Here is a 20,900-nt window from a genome sequence, read left to right as displayed (position 1 = left end):
CGATGAGTTTAATCTTTCACTTATGGGAGAAGCCCTAGCCCATAAAGTAAGAAAAAAATCTGCCTACCAGCACTTCAAAAGTACACAATTGACCCTTCCTAAGTCCTGCTTTTTTTTCACTCTGTGCTCCAGTGACCGTTGAGCAAGCTTGGCACCACGTACATTGTTCTGTGTTCCTTTCCTGTTTCCTGTCATCATTTACAGGAGAAAGTTGACCAAAGTACCTGTAACTGTTATTGGATCAGAGAACTACTTAAGTCTGTGTTAACTATAGAATATAGACTATTTATAATTATTCAGGAACTATTTGGTTTCAGTTGTTCTTTGTTAGGCATAATTACTTTGGATTTTCTGTGCCTTATTGCCAGTTATTATACTGGGGAAATGTCAGTGTCTTGCAAAAAGTTAACAACCCTTTCTCCTTGTTAGACATTTGAGCCAAGTTAGCCTCAGATGTTGTTATAAAATATTGACAACATGTCTTGCAGCATTCTCACTGATGCCAATATTCTGAGTTATACTGAGCTTGTCATTCTGACTGGCCATGTAGAAATGATGTTGCGATTATGTTGCAATGTCAGGAAATACAGGCTACTGTCTGTTGTTGAAAGTCTCCTTTCTGAGTTTTTTTCCACCTAACTCTCCACTGTATTGACATTATATTTTGAACAAACACATTTCAGCCAACCTGTTGTCATGCAGACTTGTTTCTTGTTCCTGACGTAGACTGTAAAAGTGGCAAAACTGGATTTTCCTGTTGTGTGGTTTAGGTGATATTGCAGTCAGAGGCCAGTCAGCAGTTAGGACCACTGCTGTCATTGCTACAGTTATAGGAGTATGCTTACAAGAACTGATGCTAATTACTCATCTATATTTCCAAAGAAAATGTTAAGGTGGGGTTACTAAAACTACTACTAAAAATACTAAACATTGTGCTGATGGAAGATAACTCCCTTTTTTTTAATGAATCAGCCTTCTACTGTATATTGCAAAATGTTTTGTCAGCCCTCCTGGAGTGAAATGAAGTTTAAACATCATCTCATTACTGAGGGTTTGATTATAGCTGTTGAATTTAATGTGAATGGACCCAGTTTTCTGTTTTGTGTGCTGTGAGCCACTAATCTGTTTGCTGTCAGAAGATAAAAATGCACAATACTCCTGGGCGGCTCAAAGCCATCGTACTCCTTACTGTCAGTTCATCTATTGGCACACAAATGGTGATTAGAGATTGCCTGCTGGAATGCAGCAGCAAGCCAATCCATCCATTGTGCTACGGAGCAACAAAATCTTTTTCAAATTTAAAAGCCGGAAATCTATGCTCAGTATGCGTTCAAAACAGGGCCTGTCTCAGCATATGTACACTGTAAAAAGCAGGAATTTAGTACAATCAACTAATCCCTTTTCATTAAATTAAAACTTTTACAAGTACCTTGTAACCCCTGTGGACAAAGGTGGCAGTGTTTTCACAATAATAAACACTAACTATAACATCAAAAATAAAATGATTTAAATAAATATCTCCTGCTTCTTTTTGGCTGGCTAACATTCTGTAACTTTGCCTGGATAAAATGTAAACACAGGCTCATTTCATCTGATTTCATTCAGAATCCAACTTTGTGGCAGGCATTAATAACAATACAGAAACAGCACATAATCTTCTGGATTGTTTGCTTATAAAGGTCATAATGAGGCATAGTATTAGATTGATACTGTTAAACCAGTTAAAAACTCCTTGTAGTAGCTTTAACATAAATATACGTTTTATTTATTTAAGTTCATTGAACTTAACGTATAGTATTTCAAACCGCTTCAAATGTTATAAACATGAGTTTGTCTTTAAGTCTTTTAAGTTGAAATGAATGAATGAATGTCTGTACAGGGTTCAATCAATCGACTCATTAATTAAGTGGAGTAAAGCCAGCATATGTTATATGATGAAAACTTGCTGTGTGTCTCATATTTTTTAAGATAAGGCATGGTTGTTTGTTTTCAAAACAATGAAAACATTGTGGATCATAATGAAGATTAGTATTAAACTGAAGTGGATGGAGCTAAGTTGAATTCTGTTTTCTAAAGTACAACTGAATCAAAATCAAGTTTATTTGACAAGAGTGGTTTATTTGTTTTGAATCATTATAACATTACCTCAACCTCCCTTTTCAGTTTCAGTCAGCGTAAAATTTTAAGGCAGCCCAGGCACTTGACTTTTTAAAATTAAAACAAAGTTTATTTTTACAGTGTAAGTTTTATCGGAGCACACTGTGGTCCCATTAAAAACACAAAGCCAAGGGCACAGCCAAACAAACAATCCAAGACATCAGACCATGTGGAACCAACAGCCAAGGAGCCTTAAGAAATCAGTTACGTATGCCATCCTTCACGTCTTGCATAATACAAAGTCAACATTCATTACGTAAAGTAAATTAGCCCTGGCTGACTCTATTACATGCCTGTGTGCTTTAATGTAGGGAGAAGTGTTGATAAGTCCTAAAGAATATGCTGAGCCCATGCTGGGTTTGACTGACTTGGAACTTGTGTAGAATTTTCCACACTATAATGTGTCCTCTAAATCATCTTTGCAACTGAGTCTAACCAGGAAAACTCACGAGCGTCCTGTGAGAAGGGATTTGTTGGCAAATGTATACCCAAAGGCACATCTTACATCAAAAGTGGACTTGATTCTTAATTAAACCGATAGAATACAGCATCAGTGACAGCTCTGTGGCGCGTTGCCTCAGTAAAACTTAACAGCCACTAAAGTTTCTTCTGAGTAATGATTAATGCATCCAATTTCTGTGATCTGTATTGAGCGTAGCATCATGGGTAATTAAATGATGGTCTACAGAGCGCTGACTGCTCTCATAAAATGACAAGGCCATAATTATCATGAAGCTCGGTTACCCTCTGACTCAAATACTAATTGTGTATCAATAACCAAGCGGAGGACATCGCAGAATTAAAACCCAAAACAGCCTGAGCTGTACGAAATAGCTCACAGCTACAATATCGCAGTCAATGACATACAGTTCTCCTTAAAGGAACAGTTCACCCCCAAATCAAAAAATGCATAGTTTTTCCCCTGGCCTGTAGTTCTGTTTATCCAACTAGATAGTTTTGGTGTGACCTACTCACTATTGGAGATATCAGCTGTCTCTCGTATATAACGGGACTAACCCCATATCTACCGCAAGCAACTTGGAAGCATTTTTCATTCCCACGTCTCATGCATGAATTGCTCTCGTTTTAATCCATGCAACTGTCTGTACCAGCTCTGCACATCTTGTGTCTCAGCTTTGTCTGACAAGCATAAATGTGACCTGACCCGAGAAGTTCTTGAATGTTTTCTGCAGTGTTTTCATGGGCAAACTGTACATTAACTGCCACTGGACAACTTCACTGTGAAACTTTAATCCCCCTGCTCTGATCATCATCACCTGTGTGCTCAGTGTGCAACCAACAGCACACTTTTTTCCTGTTTCTCTTTTGCTCATCCACACCCACTAGGTGCACACAAACTGATGTGCTAATATGCTACTATCATATGGATCATCATCAAAAATACATATTCACACATATTAAAAGGAAACTGCACACTGCACAGAAAGCTTGGCTGGCCATTTCTTGGTGGATGCTTTGAAATACCCGTATAATACGGATACTATATATACAGATGCTTCAGTGTGGCATGAACGCAGTTGTCACACAAGCTGGTCATGCTCAAAGCACTAGAATCTACTGGAACTATTTTTTTTCCCTGTAGAAAGCAGTAGATTCTAGTGCTTTGAGCACCTATACATGAAGATCTGTGGATTATCTTGAGTAACCGGGTCATGATTTCTGGAGAGAGACATTGCTGTTGAGTTTTTTGAGCACCTCAGGCTGAGTGCCATCTAGTCCCATTACATTTGAGAGAAGGCAGACATACCTATGACCAATATTTCCAAAACTTTGCAACTCACACCATAACTATCTGAACAGATAAACAGGAGAATAGGCTAGGGGAAAAATATGTATTTTTTGATTTTGGAGTGAACTGTCCTTTAGAAACTCAGAAGTAGACTTGTGCTATTTATACAATATATATTTATTCATTGAGCAATTTCACAGGTCCATAAAGTGAGACATGTAAAACCAACAAATGGAATTGCCTGCTTCAAACATATTTACATTGTCAAAGATAAAAAAAAATGCACAGTGTTAATCCATCAAAACCCAATAAGACCAAAAGGCATCCCTTTCATACAATCTTGTGAGATAAAAAAACAACCTGTCAGACTTGGAGGCATCTGTATTAAAAGAAGATTCACTCACTGAATACCGAATGCTGTGTGTTCTCTCGTAACACCTCAGTGACCAAGAATATAGCTTCCTCCAGTAAATACAATAACAAAAAGCATTGCACTCTTAGAAGAAGAGGGATGTGCTGTGAGGAAGAACCATTTATACTTTCTCATTGATTCATAAACAGGCATCATTTTCAAACCAGCAATTCAACCCTCAAACACAGCACACAAATATACAGTACAGAGCCTCCCTGGGTGACTGTGTGGCTGTCCAAGAGTCAAAAAAAGAAAAACATAATATAGGAGGGGAATATTGATGTTTCCTTTACTACCATTTAAATCAAGCCTGTTATTTTTATTATTGTTGTCCCTCTCAAAGATAAATAGGGTGATAAAAAGAGACGCTGCCCCGGTCTCGTTGACATTTTAGGGAGTCCTTTTGGAGCAGTAAAGATGCCCACTTGATGGATACCAGAGCTCTATAGACAACAGGGAAGACAAAATGAGGGATGCTTATGGATGCAGAGGTGGATAAGGAAATGAAAGCGGGAATATGGGTAGTGCACACATGAAAGGATGAGGGGTGAAGGAGGCTAACATCAGAATGGAGAAAAACAACAGAAATACGCCCCGAAACAGTCCATCAGCGAGAAAACTCCAGGACAGGGTAGAACAGGAGATGTACATCTAGGGAGAGCTGTACTGAGGGAGAGGCAGAACAGACAGCCACAGCAGCAGCCGTCAACGGGGGAAGAAAAAAAGAAAAGAAAAAAAAAGAACTCGACACGTTGACACACTCCTCTTTGTCTCTTCTTCTGTGTTTTCAGTACGTCGGTCTGTAGAGAAGCTCCCCAGAGGCAAGCCTGCGTTTCAGCTCCTGCCATAGAAGCTCCCTCTCCTTTTGGGCACCCTTCATGAAACCTCGGTTCTCCTGGGCTCTCCGAGACAGGTAGGGCATCACCTCGTTCACCGGGCCGTAGGGGACGTACTTATAGACGGGGAACCCTGCCTGGCCTGGGGTTGAGGTGGATGGGGAGGGAGGATACAAGAGAAAAAAAAGGGCTTTGTAGCATGATGTGGATGTATATGATAAATGTAAAATGACAAATTACCATTTCTGTGAGTTTCATGAAGAGGTCGTTAAAGGGAATTATTTGATGTGAGGTTGTATGAGGTACTTATTGATAATCAGTGTATTACCTACAGTAGATGTTGGTCACATGTATGTATAGAGAGGCAGAGAGGACCACTAGCATGAAAGCTACGCAAGAAACTGCTGTGGACAGGATGGATTTTATCCACTTTAAAAAGGTCCACCTAAAAATAAAAAGTATCACTTTAAGTGTGCCCCATATTTACAATATTCTCACAGCTTTACTTTGCCATTAGACAACCTTTTCTAATGGGAAACTGAAGTTATAAAAGCCAAATGTTGCTCTCTCCTCGCCAACTTAACTCCATATGTGAAATTAGTAATTTTACCTCCCAGAACACAGAAGTTTCTGGTCTACCGCTGCCTGAATCTGTTAACTGTTTGTTATTGTGTGACTTCTGTGTTTTAAAAGGATAGTTCAGATTCACCAAAATCACACAATAACACAAACAAACAAGGTGACAGCTCCTGTGTTCATCAGTGAGGCAAAATTACTGATTTTTCCCATGAAGTCTCATTGGTGAGGAGAGGGTGATATCTGGCTTATATAACAGCATTTTTTCATTGTAAAAGGCTTTCTGGTGGTGAGGTAAAACAGTGAAAAATATTCTATATGTAACATAAACTGATATTTTTAGGTGGACCTCTTTTTAAATGACCCTGCCCGACCCTGTCCACAGCAGTTAATTACTTAACTTCCATGATGGTACTCCTCTCTGCTTCTCCAGAGTGGGGGCCAGTTCACCACCATCTTCTGTAGGTAATACACCGACTATAGTTACAATTTCAGGAAAACATCATTATAACAGATTATTCTGGACAAACTCCAGAGAACACATCACAACTGGACATCATCTTGACTGCCTTTTCTCTCAGTGAATGATTGCTGCAATCCTTCTAATCAGTCAGGTTTGCTGCATTTGCACAGACACCCTCAGTTTGTCGCATTTGAATTAGAAAAGCTGCTGTTTTCTGACAGTTAGGCTCACACACTGTGACTGTTTTGCAGAGGCTCACTCTTCAAATCGGCTGAAATAAATGTTCTCTTAACTAATCCACAATCACATCAAAAGCATTAAAAATGATGCGATAAAACAAAGTCACGAACAGAACATCCTGAGCTGCAGCATGTCTGAAAACAAAATTATAAAAACTGAAAATGGCACCTTTAAAAAAGGATGGTGATAGATAAATAATAAAGATCTCAACTCTAATCTGCTTTTCTGCTATTTAATAAAACGGCTTAGTTTTTGTTTCAAAGACACAGCACTGACTGCTCTATCCCCCAAGAAAACAGCAAAGAAACACGTGTGTCTGTTTACATCAATACCGGTCAAGGCTGTTTCAACGTGAGCCTCACATTGACAGACATCTACCTGCCGCCGCTTAGTCTGCCTTTGACTGACAAACAAAGTGGTGGGAGCCAGCAGCAGCGCTTTGTTAAGACAGCTTGTCAATACTGAGGTGTCTCAGTTCATATGTCACATTACGTGGGCGGCAGGCTGACTTCTACATATGCACTTCATGCAGTCCAAGTGGCCTGTCGGGGATATATATGTGACTTAAAGGCCTCAACAGACATAAGTAGCAGTTATAGGGAACAGGTGAATATGGATCCTGCAGAGGCTGAACTTAAACTGCCAAATCTTCCTTATGTAGAAGAGGAAAGATCTGTCGGGAGTCACTGAGCTGAGGCACGTTTGTGTGCTTTTCTCACCCAGTGGGAAGCTGATCTGATCACACATTCCCAGTAGCTGACCGAAGTACACCTTGTTCTCTGTGGGTACGAGACCCAGCTCATTCATTCTGGATGAGAAACAGAGAGACAGAGACTTAAATAATAAATGACGTAATTTATACAGAGGCAAAGTTATATACAAAAAAACAGTTCACTTCACAATAAGAATAACCCTCTAAGTAATTTATATATTGTTTATAATTAGGTTATGAACATTATAAATCATCAATAAACAAGCTTACATGCTTACTAGTGCTGCAAACAATAACTGAATAATCTATTAGTTGTAAATTATTAAATTAAACTATTAAAAGAAAGGAGTTAAAATTCTCTAATTCCAATTTAACTGAGAATATTTCTTTACTCTTCTATAACAGTAAAATGAATATTTTTGGGTTGTGGACAATTTCAAGATGTCATCTTGGGCTTTGGGTAACGCTGATCAACATTGTTTTTCCCTATTTTATAGCCCAAAAAACAAATCGATTAATCAAGAAAATAATCAATAGATTAATTGACAATGAAAATAATCAGTAGTTGCAGACCTACTGCTTGCTGCATTTAATCTTACTACTGAGTTACTAATATTTATAACATGCAAATAGGAGCGTTATTGTGAAATTTAAAACCCAACACCAAGTATTATTGAATTACTACCATTTATAAGTCTAAAGTGTAAAAGAGTGCATGCTGAAAATGTCGAGGTAAACAATACTATCAAATCCTTAGTGTATGAATTTGGTAATTTGGTATGTTAATTTGATGATAGTTAAATTATTTGTTATATTTATATTATTAACAAACATCGTATGAATACTGACAGGTATAAATGCTGCAGATGGAGAAGACAAAGTGAGCTCAGTAACCAATGAGATCTGAGGCCTAACAGTACAGAAAAATATGGGTATGTTATGACAGCTTATTAATGATTTACAACCTAATTAATTATTTATATGAGTGGTCTGATTGTAAAGTGGTACCCAAAAATCAATCATAAGTGTGTTTTTCAACAGTGCGTTTGGATAGAATTGAATCTGTACCTCCTCAAGGTGTGTTTCACCGTGTCCTCATTATGGGAAGCCACCATCACGTTGGCATTTCTGTTGAGCGCAATCTCATCCAGCACATAATCCAGACACCTTATACAAATACACCGGCACACACACACACACACACACACACACACACACACACACACACACACACACACACACACAAGGAAGGCAATTTCACTGTGTTATTGTCTATGACACAACTGTGAACTTTTGTCCACAACATGGGAATAACCACATTTTTTTTTACTACACCATTCACTATAAAATATTAAAATACATTACATGTAATATATTGCATGCATATTGTGGCTTCCAGTGTTTCATAACTCATCCAAACAAATCTTTCTCATTAGCATGTAAGATTTATTGTGTGGCACAGGACTATCTTTACACAACTAAACGGTAAAAATATCCCTAAACTCTGAACATATTTACCAGAAATATGAACTAATCCATCTAGGGAGCCCCTCTGCATTCTGCTTCACTGCTAGTGTAGCTCTGTTAATATGCATGTACTTTACCGCCATCTGCATATTTTTTAATCCTACCACATGCTGTGCTCGAGCCCATCAGCCAAACTTTGTGCCTGTCCTATGTTGATGTTTACCTCAAAATCTAATCGATGGCTTGGGGCTTGCCTTTCCTCTTTTTGTGCAAAACATATTGATCTCCACAGGGTGATTTCTTTGAGCTTGCCTTAATCTAGGAATGTCAGAAAAATGTTACAACACAGCTCCCCCAGAGCTTCTATAACTTGCACAAGTCAACAGGCTGGAAGCTTGCTGACATGAGGTGTTGAACCTAGAAACTCCAATTGAAGGACCGCTTCCTTAAAAATTAAATTCCTGCGCTGCCAATTGCAGTGGATTTGTGCCCAGAAGGTGGTCAGTTTGAATCTGTGAACCACATGGGAAAATTGAAGTGGTACAAGTTAAAAAAAAGTCTTTCTTGGGATGTCTTTGAGCACAACTCTATTCGCTATCCGGTGCCAAAAAAGCTACAGTAATAGTGGACATCTTCAGAAGAAAACTGATGACTTGGGAGCTTGGCTTAGCCAAAAAAAAGATCAGACTTTGCAGATGCACATTTAAATCAAAAGGAAACAGGCTTAGCTCTTACCTGTGGTACATTCTATTGGTAGACTCATAATCAGGGTTGATAGGGTCCTCATAACCAATCTCTTGGGCCCTCTCTCGCTCCTGATACATGTAAGCCCCACGCACCAGCTTGGCAGCAAAATGCCAACCCTCACGTCGAGACAATTCTACATCCATAGTTACATTGTCATAAGCCTCCTGCAGGTAAAAAAATAGAGGATGATTCAGTTTTGAGCAAGGATGAATTTAGAGTGGGTCATTTAAGTTTGGATACAAAATTGGGAATCATTTTCAATACTGAGCTGAGCAGAGGGTCACCATACATCTACACCACTGGATATCTAAAAAGTCAATGATTAGACAGCAAAAACATAAGCAGGTTTTTCAGTGGTCACTGCCGATGGCGATATTTAGAGAGCAAGATGGACAATGGCTGATATATAATGCAGATATCAAAACAAATAAAAGTCATTATCCCACACACATTACAATCTAATATGCATGCATATTATCATAGCTACTAACATGTTGTTTTAGATGTTATGTTTATTAACAGAACAGATATCATTCAACTGCATTTTTCTATGGATTGGAACATAATACATATATCTGATGTAAGCCAGCAACAATTTTAGATTAAATTTGCCATCAATTAGGATGGGAGCACATTTTAAAAAGATGATGATGACAGATAATTTCAGTGAACATTTATAGCATGGTGCATGAGGGTCATGCAGGGCTCAAAATGAACTTTTTCACCAGCTTCCAAAAACTCACAAGAGTGAGCGCTAACGTTGTTCCACAGCAGCCATTGTTCCACAAGGCTGCCTGCACGCATCTGCAGACATTTTTTGTTCATTGGCCTTGTGAGCGCATGATTCTGATTTCTGAAATTATGCATTACAGTTACATAATACAGTTACATTATTCTCACATCATGTATCAGCTTACCAACTCTGCCCAACCAAGACTAAGCCACCTAACAAAACCACGCAGACACCAAATGACTCCACATCTCTGTTCCGCTTCCACAATTAGTAAAAATAGGACATTAATTTATGTCTGTATTAAAAAATGGCTACATTTTGCGGACTTGCTCAGGAATTCTGAACAGGAATTATATATTAATTATTAATATTAACAAGCAGCAGAGCACTGGTATATTATTACACACAACAACCAATTGTAACAATATATTTTGGGACCCAAAATCACCTTATAGTTTTATTTTATTCGGCAGCTGGTGTGTGATATGTTTATTTCACAATACTGCATTTCTTAGTGACAATATGCTAAGCCTATGTACTTTTTATAGAATAATATCTGGATTAAGCACCATCATCTTCCTGTCACTCTTTCATCCTCAACTCAGTTGAGTCATACTGTAGTAATCTCTTTACACGTTGAAATTTGGAGACACACGATTGGACACAGTGTGTTCTTTATCATAGGAATTCTAACGGTTGTGTCTGCATGCTTTGGATGCATATACAGTACATAATTTATCATTTTGATCCCACAATTCTGGTCTTTTTTTTCCAAATGTATAATCTAACCTTGAGGTAGCACTGGTAGGTGTTGAAGATGACAGGTTTTTCACTGTTGTAGAGCCTCTGCATCTCTAATGTCAGTCTGCTGATAGCCGGCTGGAAGTAGGTTTGCTCTGCATCCACCATCAAGCGAACACCATTCTCAACAGCATGCTGTAATTAAAAAAAAAAAAAATAATATTTAGTAAAATATAACCTAAGTAGAAGAGCACAGATCTCCACCAGGCAAACTAAAAGAATACTCCAAACATTTTGATTGGTAACTGGAATTTAATTACATATGTTTTCTCTGTAACTGAAATGAATTATATATACATTTACTTTGTAATGTAATTACATGTAACCAGCTACATGTATGTAGTTACTTTCCAGCACTGCTTGTGTGAAATTTTGTCACAATTAATGTATGATTTTTTGATTCATGGCCAAAATGTGTTTTATGAGGTCACAGTGACCTTGACCTTTGATCACCGAAATCTAATAAGTTCATCTTTGAATCAAAGTGGATGTTTATGCCAAATTTGAGGAAATTTCCTGGAGGTGTTTTTGAGATATTGTGTTCACAAGAATGGGATGGATATAATGTCACGGTGAACTTGAGCTTTGATCCTGAAAATTTAATCACTTCATCCCTGAGCCCTGAAGAAATTCTCTCAATGGATGAGAAGAATGGGATGAGCTGAAAACATAATGCCTCTGGCCACAGCTGTGACCACAGCTGTTTTTTCAAGGTTTTCAAGAATTGTGAATGACCGAGGTCCTTCAGCATACACTCATAAACTGCATAATCCTGAAATGACAGTGTTTATTATGCTACAGTTTACAAAATGGCTAAATTAATAAAACTTTCTTTAATTGTGACTTATTATTGTTTTTGTCTTTCAAGTTAGCAGGACTGCAGTAGCTGTGGCAATATCAAATGTGACACTATTGTATAATACAGCTTTCCAGCAATAGCTAGTAACACATGTACTGACCTGAAAAAGATTTATTAATGTTGGTGAGTGCATTTGCAGTTTATTACCATAAAAACCAGGATCCATTATCAGATACTACATGAAAAAAATGTCATGGCAATCAAGAAAGCACAGTTTACTATGAATTATTATAGTAGTGATAATTTACAAAATAAATATTAATTTAACCGATACACATACCTCATCATTAGGTTAAACTACAAGTGTTTTCTCCTTGTAGATCAATGACAAATGCAATTTGATACGAAGTGTGTGTATATTTATGTAAAGTGATCAGTCTTTGTGTGTGTTTACCTTGGCTAGGACGTCCATGCGCTGTAACATCCTCTTCATTTGCTTCTCCTCTTCTTCAGTAAACGTCTCCAGCAGAGGCACCAGCTCACCTAGCTGGGCAAACAACCCAGGAGAGTGTGCACCATGAGATGCTAATGAACCAAATATCACACAGCATGACACCTATTAGCGCTTCTTACTCTGTCCACCCTTCAGCTGTCTTTAGTCCAAGGTCAACAGGCATGTCGAAGGCAACTTGCCCAAACTTTTAATATTCACGAGGGCTTCTGACAGCGAGGAATCAGTTAGTAAAATGTTTGTTCAACTTTTTATTTCAGTCACGGACAGATTTCTCTGAAATGACATTAAGACATGTACAACACTGATACATAACAAACCGAGGCAGCTGCAGCACATTTCATTCAATAGCTTACAATTCAAAAATCAGTTCAGATCAGGTGCTGGTGATGCTTAAAATCTCCTGCCTGGTGTAACCTGTCTGCACATCAAATTTATAAAAACAAATAGCAGCAAAATTATTGTCTCAAGTGAGTGAGTTTTGCTAGGCTATATACACCTTGGTCTAAATAACCACATTGGCTATTCCACTGCAAGTGCAAATAGCATCTGCCTTTATTGACAGTGCATTTCTCTCTGTTTCAGTGTGTTATACTACTGACCTCTATATTTGGGACGACCAGCAGGTCCGATATCTTTGTTCTGTCATCTATTAGGCTGTTCCAGTCGAGCATGTCAATGGTTCTGTGAAGGCAAAGCATATAAAGTTACAGAACGGCACAATGAAATATTAGCTAACTAAGCATGTCCTTAAAGATTAACTGTAAGTAGATAAATAATTTTTTATCGTATCTCATGTTTTTCCCAAAAGATGACGTGACTTAAAACTACATACTAAAATAATTCTGCAATGACATTTCTGCAGTAAATACAGATCAGATCACTTATTAGGAAATAATTATAAAAAGTTCAATGTGCAGTTGATTAGGACACAACTTGTTCTTTACATCAAATGCTTTTATTGAATGTAAGTTCAAAATCGACTCTCTCTCTCTAAATTGCCTTGAATATAATGATTTTTTCCCTGTGCAACACTGACATGGTTTTACAGATATTTCAGTGATATTTCCTGTCTATTTCTATTTCACCTGTGTTCACGCTTACCCTGAAGATTCCTCTGTCCTTCGACTGAACCAGCCATAGAAGTCACCTTTTGCACCCAGGTTGGTCAGGAATTCCTAGATGGACACAGAGATCTAAAGTAAGGCATGTAATGTCCTCCAATTGTACATGAAAAAGGAGTACGAAGGTGATCTATATACATGCGTCACAGAGGAGAAGAAAAACTCCACCTGCAGTTGTTTCAGCTCCAACCTCTGCTCTAAGGCCTCAGCGCCATCTTTCCCCTGCTGTGACGCAAGGAAGGTGAAAAATCGCCGCCATTTCACCAGGACCTCTGAGAACTGAAGCTTTAAAAAAAAAAAAAAAGCATGACGTCAATCGATCACACCCCTTCCACATGAGCATCAGCTAAATTAGTGCACTGACCTTTTAATCACAATCTTAATGCCTACCAGAAACTGAGGTCGTCCTAGAGCAGTCATTTTGACAGCAGAAAAACCGTCCAATGAACTTCCACCTAGACATCAAACATACTTAATTTTACAATAAATCAAATGATGTAGATATAAAATATTAACACAGTGGTGCATGCATTCTTTAAGACTGTGTTGCATCTAACAAATGGAGTGGATTACTGAACATGACAATGTTTGCAATATTTGGTTGACAATATCACAGTATTAGAGCCAGCATAGAGTTACACCTTGAACACAATGGCTTAAACAGCCATATTGTAAAGTGGCATCAGTAACGTAGTTTAATTTCTGTTCGTTTACCAGATGCTTTGATGCATTTGATGAAGGTCTCCATATGCTGGTCACATTTGGCCTCATCGGCGTAGAAATAAGTGCGGGCTGCAGTCACTCCCCCACGACGGTCCCCGAACTGTTTGTGCGCTTTATACTTTTTCTCTCTGTGGTCCTTGCCTGGGGGTGAAAACAAATTTGCATGCCTATTACTTCTAATTACATCATATACTGTGTCCACAAATGAGAACAAAATGAGGCAGCTTACCTATGCTCTCTGTTTCTGCAGCGGATACACATGAGCTAAATTAGAAGAAATACAAAAGGATAAAATAAGTTAATGTGCCCTCTGTTTGGGCAACATTACATAAAAATCTAAGTTTCATCAGAATTACAGGCGCTTTTGAGTTCAATTTGGGAAGTTGCAGTCTCTTTGTGCACATTTTGGCCTTGTGGTAACGGCATGCCAGAGGCTGACATTGTGTTTAGTGACCCCATATGCTGAACTGTCCTGCTGTCAGCCTGCTGACCCTCCAGAGAGGGCAGTTGTAGCATCGTATCACACTTGACCTATTCCCCCCTCAACTGGGGAGCTCATGTAACCAAACAGATGACTAAACACTAAGCCTGCTGGACATCAGGGACATCAACAGGATGTCAAATCCACAAAACTAAAGGGACTTATTTTAACAGTGCATTACTTTCACATTAACATTAATTTTATTGTAGAAATCTGTATTTAACTACAATGAAATACATTTGACACCGACTGAAATGTTATTGTCTTACACACATTGTACAGTACTGCTTTCTTCATGTTAATTTTTAATTTCAAGGAAAAATATGTAAAATATTTACTGTATTAAATTATATAAATGACCATGACATGCCAGCATTTTCTCCTGTGTTTATTCACTTATTCACATGGAGCTAAAATTAATACTGAATTATGTTAAATATTCATTAGTTTGTGTGTTTATGAGTCTCAAGAAATCATTAATGATGTTTTAGAATGAGTAGATATTTATAAATAAATTGAAAATTAAATTGAGCAATGTGTTAATGGAGTCTGGCTCCAGAGTGTGTATTGTCAGAGCAGTGGGCTTTAGTTTTCAGGATAAAATAAAATATAATAAAATATCGACATACAGTTGATCGAGTTAGAAACAGCTCATCAACTTACAGTGTTGGTCTCGTCCTGACTTGTCATTGTCAAAGTGTACTGTTGCGTTCATCTTGTGCTCATGTAGGTTCATTGTCACTGCAAACCCGAAAGCTTGGGCGTTACATATTTCACGTTTAAAAATATTATGGCAGAATTGATTAGTTGTTTAATCGATTAATTAATTGACAGAAAATTCATTGTCATCTATTCTGATGATTGAATAATCTTTGTTCAGTCAATGTTTCTCAAATTGCGAGGACTTATCGCTTTTCTCTGTTTTATATAATTGTAAATGTGAATGTTCTGGGATTGTGTACCACTGGTCAGATAAAAGATGTTACTACAACTGTGGAAGTCCAATTTTTACAGATTTCTGACATATTTTTGATTTTATTTTAGAATATTAATCAATTTAGTGTAAAAAAAAATAATACACAGATTAACCTAGAATGGAATTAATTCATTGAATGCAGCCCTAAACCAATCTCAGAGTTTTACACAGCATTGAATAGCTACTACTCACTACTAGGTCCATTTTTAACTGCACTGTTATTTATATTCTGTTTGAAATGGTGTCTGTGTTACACTGCCAAAAATTCAAATTGTGCTAGAAGCGCTGATTATTGGTAATCTTTTGGCATGGGAAGAGACATTTAAACAGAATTTGTCTACTGGCACAATTTATAGGTTATTGGCGACTGTTACAAAAATGTCAGTACCAGCATTCAAAACCCTGCATTAATTAAATCCTAACTGCATAATTCAGGTGTATATATTTTCTGTTTTAAATGGCCTGCACAGCTAAAGCTTTACATTGCAGGTATCATGCTCTCGACATCAAGTCAGGACTTGCCTCCCTGTTCCGTATATCTTCTTTCTGTTGCAAGGAACTGACTAATGTTGTTGTTGCTATCTTGACAGATCACTGGAGTGCCTGTCAGACCCTGCTGTCTGAGATCAAGCTGGCTTAATGTGCCTTGTCCTCCTGCTTTACGGTTTGAAGGTGTGTGTTCGCCAAACAAAAGCTTTCTAGGCTCAGGTTTGATACCTCTTTTGATGTCTCAGAGCAGGCATCCCCAACACCAAGTATATCAAAGCTTTGCAGGGCTATCGTGTTACTAGTGATATGGTATAAAGAAACCACTGACTATATACAAGAAGGGTCGAAAAAGTCACAGCAAAGGGCTTAGGTGGAAATTTTATCACCTTACAGAATGTGATAACGTAATAAAACAATAATAGAGGACATTCTGTCTGGCACAAGCTGACATTGCAGTGAGCTGTCACTCTCTGTCAACAGACTGAAACACTACACTCAAATATACTGCCTAACAGACTTGTTTATACACTGTGCCTGACCTTTCTAAATGTAAAGATGAAGAAAAAAATGAGGAATTTGACAAGTGCATTTGATTTCTTTTCACTTCAGTGAAATGGGCATCAAATAATTTTCACTTTAGTGACTTTATTCACTGATTTGACTGCGGAGCTGTTCCTAAATGGGCCCAAAAAGTTTTATTTTGGATAACAAGATGTCCTAATTACTCATAATGCATGAATGCACAGATCTAAAAACTTAAGTAACATTGCTGCTGCCTCTGTCTAGAGAGACTGCTTGCATAAGGTTTGTACTGTCATCCAGTTTACATTAGCTCACAGCTCAGATAGCCACTGCCTCGTGTTACTCATGTGACAGGATTCCTAACAAGGGTGAAATTCTCTCCAGCTAGCCAATCAAGAACTAGGGGCCATGACTGAGCCAACAAATCATGTTGTAAAGAGTGTTTACTTCCTGGTTGTCGGGCATATTAATATGATCCTATTTTTGGCATCAAACAAGGGGAAAATACTCTGCAAGTCTACTCTATCTAGAGGTCAACTTACATTAGATAACGGGACAGTATCTACGCAGTTATGTTATATTATTATATAATTTCTGAATAGAACTGATTTAATGACAGGGAAAGAACGACTCAAAAACATCTTATTTGTATGAAATGCACGGTAATACCACAGTGTTCATACTCCATCTCTTTCTGTTCTGCCTCCTCCTGGCTGATGTCTTCCTCAACACTGTAGTCCAGGACGGAGCCGACGCCAAAGGCCTGATTTTTCTGGATCAGCGGCCTGATGGCCATGTGGTCCTCTCCAGCTACAAACTGGCCATAAAATGTCATCTTCATGAACTGGTTGAAGGCTCTCTGGCCCAAGATCGTCCTACCAAGATCCATTACCTGAGCAGAAAGAGAGAGGACATTATAATCAGTTTTGACAGGTATATAATGTACCTAATGATCCCAGTTGATTCTACATGTCATTTAGCCCGCTTTATTGTCCAGGTCTGGGCAGGTTTTGAAGGCAACAGGTTTACCTGACAGTCTGTGAGAAAGGGATCAAAAATACCAAGCTGATGTTTGTTAAGCAAAGGAATTCAAATCATGTTCTCCCCCTGAGCTATAAACCACACATGGCATGCAAGACCAAAACAGGGACAAAGGAAGAAACACTGCAGCTTCTCTAAAAATCTGAGTCATACCAGACTGGAAGATTACTTCATTATTAGTGAGGAAAGCAGTGTGGAAAGTGTGTTTTGTGGTCAATCCATAAATACACTGTGTACTAACCTTACTAGATGAACCTTAAAACTATAACATGATCTGGCATATAGCTGCGGTTAGATAACACACATTGCAGAGAGGTTCACTCGCACGCTTGGAAAAAACAGTTGTAATTTGAGAGGGGGTGTTATGCATGAGCCTGAGGCACAGGCCGCTAGTCCTACAGGTTCAGTTGGAATATATTTATAACACTAATCATTACCAGCAATATATTTTTGTTTACCTCGAATGCAACTTAAGGGTTTAAAGTAATGGCATATGTAAGTTTATTATTTTTATATTATGATATTATGTTTTGTGTTACTGTATTGGTTCTCAAAAACACACACAAAGATAAATGGCAGTGGCTTGTTTTACACTGTGTCTAAACTAGAGCCTGGCCATTAACATCAGCCTGATACTGGCTTATGACAGTTGTATCTATATCAGTATTGACTTGTATGTTGTTTGATATGAAAACTTAAGAAGCGTTTTATGTTTTTATTTTTATTATATTATTAAAAGTACCAAAGAAAGTCTACTGTTTTAGTGCCCTTGTGCATATGTGTCTTTATACTCTAAAATATGTATATTATATTCTGTATAAAGAACATCAGCACATATAGTGCTATCAGAACTTTTTTTTACTCCCTAATATTGTTATCAAAATCATCCCCAAAAATCAGTATTGTTCAGGCCATAGTTTAAACCCCTGACCCATCGCTCTTCTTATTCTTACTCAGATTTTATGCATATGATGGTGTGATCTATGCTATTACAGTTTTCCTAAAATACACGGTGATATAATGTGTAAGAAGTGCACAATGACTGTAACAACAAAAGGGGCCAATACAACAAACTAATTTCACCACCTTGAGCAGAAGCACTCGGTTTAGTATGAAGAAAGCCAAAAATCTCACGAGGAAACAGCTATTGTGAGTTTTAAACAAAAAGTATTTTTCAGTATTTTACCATATCATCAGGAATATCATTATCACAGAATACCCTGAAATATCACAATATTATTTTAGGGCCATATTGAATCATGACCCCTATATTGTGATATGTATGGTACTGGCCTAATGTATGTCAATTAATAGATTCATAAATAGACTTACCTGTATGGATAAAGACAGAGTTAAGAATTTAAATGTGTTCACAATGCATGTTACTCATTTATAATTTGGAGGCACGTTTTCTGGCATCTTGTCTTTCAGACAGTCTTGTTTCTATGGTGACACTCACTTTTCTCACCTATAGCAAAATGTCAACAGGAGTAAACAATTATCCTAACCTTTAACATATTGCCATCATTAAGTCACCTGAACAACTCAAACCCCATTAACAAACAGACTTGATGGCTAAATTATATCGCCTCATTAACTTTACCTCTTTATTCTTATCAACCAGGAAGTCATAGGAGCAGAGTTTAAAAACCACCAAACTTCTGAGCAGCTCTAATGAGTCTTTGCTCTTATAAGCCTCCCGTGTCTGGTCAAAGTCTACGGAGATCTCATTAGCAGCAGCAGCGGTGTCTCTCCCTCCTCTCCCCGGCTGTCCGGGACACTCCAACCGTGCCGAGTCATGTTGAGCCCCGCCGCGGCTGCTGCTGCTGCCGCTGACCGCACCCTCCTGCGGCTCCGTCTGGGTCGCCGAGGTGGAGGTGACGGTGGAGCGGAGTCTTCGGCTAGAGAGGAGCCGTGTAAAGGGGATGTCCGCCCCTGCCCGCGTTAGGGCTGGCGCTGTTTTGATGTGAAACATCAGCCTGGAGGAGGTGGATGTCAGCGGACCGGTGAAGTCGAGCAGCAGACCATCTGTCAGTGCTGCAGCGCAGTGCAGCGTAAACAGACACGAGCCAAACAGTTACATTAAAGCAGCGGTTGGTGGATCACCTGTGACGCAGCAGGAGTTTTGTTTCCCACAGCCAAACTTTTCTCACAGGTGCACGCCCAGTTTTTATGCAATACTTCTTGCAGATTAAGCAGGATGACAGTGAAAATCACTTATTTGTAACCTACTCCTCCTCATAGGACACTGTGTATAAGTGTACTTTTTGGTATGGCTACTTTTTTAAGCAAGGTATATTCATAGGGGGTTTCACCATATGGCATAGGTAAGCAACTTCCTGGGGCCTCGCCCACAAGGGGGTACTCGTAAATTTGTCTCTACATACACGCTCAACAGGCACTGAAAGACCATGAATATGGAGAGATGTTTAAACTTTCTTTGCCAACATAGTTTGATGTTTATCTTTAATACTGTGGATATCAGAAAAGTGTAAAAACTACACTGCAGGAGTCTGTTACTAACAGACAGATAGACCTTCACCGTCCACTCATCTCCATACGTCTGTATCAACAATTCTTCCAACATGATGGGAGTAAAAATGATCCTGGAAGTCATTGCAATGTGAATTTTTCTCTAAACAATGATCTCAAAACAATGATTAGTGTTTCAACATATTGAGTTAGTATCTCAAAATAATTAAAACATTTTCTCAAAATAATGACTTATTAATGTAAGCCACTATTTTGTGATATTAACTCAATATTTTAAAATACTAAATAATTACTTTAAGACATTGAATTATTAATTAATGATACAACACTTTATTTGTTGTTCATGTATGGATTGTTGTTGAATCTCAATCTACAAAGTAGAGTTTAAGTATAAAGAAGCAGAAACTGAAAATAGTCAAGTAAAGTACAATTACCTCGTTTTTCAGTAAAGCACTTTAGTAAATGTACTTATCTACATTACACCACTGCTGAATATTAATGAGTTAAATAGTTTTGTAGATGAGATAAGACAAGAGCTCAGTCTGGGCTCTTTAGTTCTGTGGTTTTGTTAATGAAAAGAGCGTTCACTAGCTGTGATTAAGTCAATGGAGGGCCTCATACTGGTTTTTGCCTGGGGCCTCCAAACAACTAAAACCACCCCTGATTATATTGTACTATCATTGAAAGAAGGATAAAACATAGCCTACATGAAGGCCACTCAGGTACAAATTTAAGGAGGCTAAACACAGTTTTGTGGCTGCCCGCTTTTACTTTATTCAGTGAAGTTAAAGTATGGCTGCTTGTTACTGGTTACCAGTTAGACCAGTTTAGATCACATGATGACCAA

General features: G+C 38.2%; 1 protein-coding gene across 1 annotated transcript; it reads right to left on the bottom strand.

The window, feature by feature from the left end:
* Nucleotides 1-4,066: 4,066 nt before the first annotated feature.
* On the bottom strand, nucleotides 4,067-19,684 carry prodhb (proline dehydrogenase (oxidase) 1b). The gene is made up of 14 exons (XM_084728385.1): nucleotides 19,164-19,684; nucleotides 17,203-17,411; nucleotides 14,281-14,315; nucleotides 14,043-14,192; nucleotides 13,719-13,783; nucleotides 13,497-13,613; nucleotides 13,309-13,382; nucleotides 12,807-12,888; nucleotides 12,148-12,240; nucleotides 10,883-11,029; nucleotides 9,349-9,524; nucleotides 8,215-8,313; nucleotides 7,154-7,242; nucleotides 4,067-5,297 (listed from the first exon to the last, which is right to left on the bottom strand). The coding sequence occupies exons 1-14, from the start codon at nucleotides 19,533-19,535 to the stop codon at nucleotides 5,107-5,109; spliced, it is 1,899 nt and encodes a 632-aa protein (XP_084584511.1). The 5' UTR covers nucleotides 19,536-19,684; the 3' UTR covers nucleotides 4,067-5,106.
* Nucleotides 19,685-20,900: the final 1,216 nt, after the last annotated feature.

The sequence above is a fragment of the Lutjanus erythropterus genome, chromosome 10 (assembly GCF_056507025.1).
Source record: "Lutjanus erythropterus isolate fLutEry1 chromosome 10, fLutEry1.hap2, whole genome shotgun sequence".
Taxonomy (NCBI): domain Eukaryota; kingdom Metazoa; phylum Chordata; class Actinopteri; order Lutjaniformes; family Lutjanidae; genus Lutjanus; species Lutjanus erythropterus.
Note: the sequence above shows the minus strand (reverse complement) of the source record. Positions and strands in the feature narration are given on the sequence as shown.

What these genes read in the sequence shown, in the direction of transcription:
- prodhb (XM_084728385.1), bottom strand. Translation starts at nt 19,535, where the DNA reads ATGTTTCACATCAAAACAGCGCCAGCCCTAACGCGGGCAGGGGCGGAC. An exon ending in TGCAGAAACAGAGAGCATAG is followed by an intron (nt 14,193 to 14,280) that starts GTAAGCTGCCTC and finishes TTTCACCCCCAG; the next exon opens with GCAAGGACCACAGAGAGAAA. An exon ending in CAAATGCATCAAAGCATCTG is followed by an intron (nt 13,784 to 14,042) that starts GTAAACGAACAG and finishes TTTGATGTCTAG; the next exon opens with GTGGAAGTTCATTGGACGGT.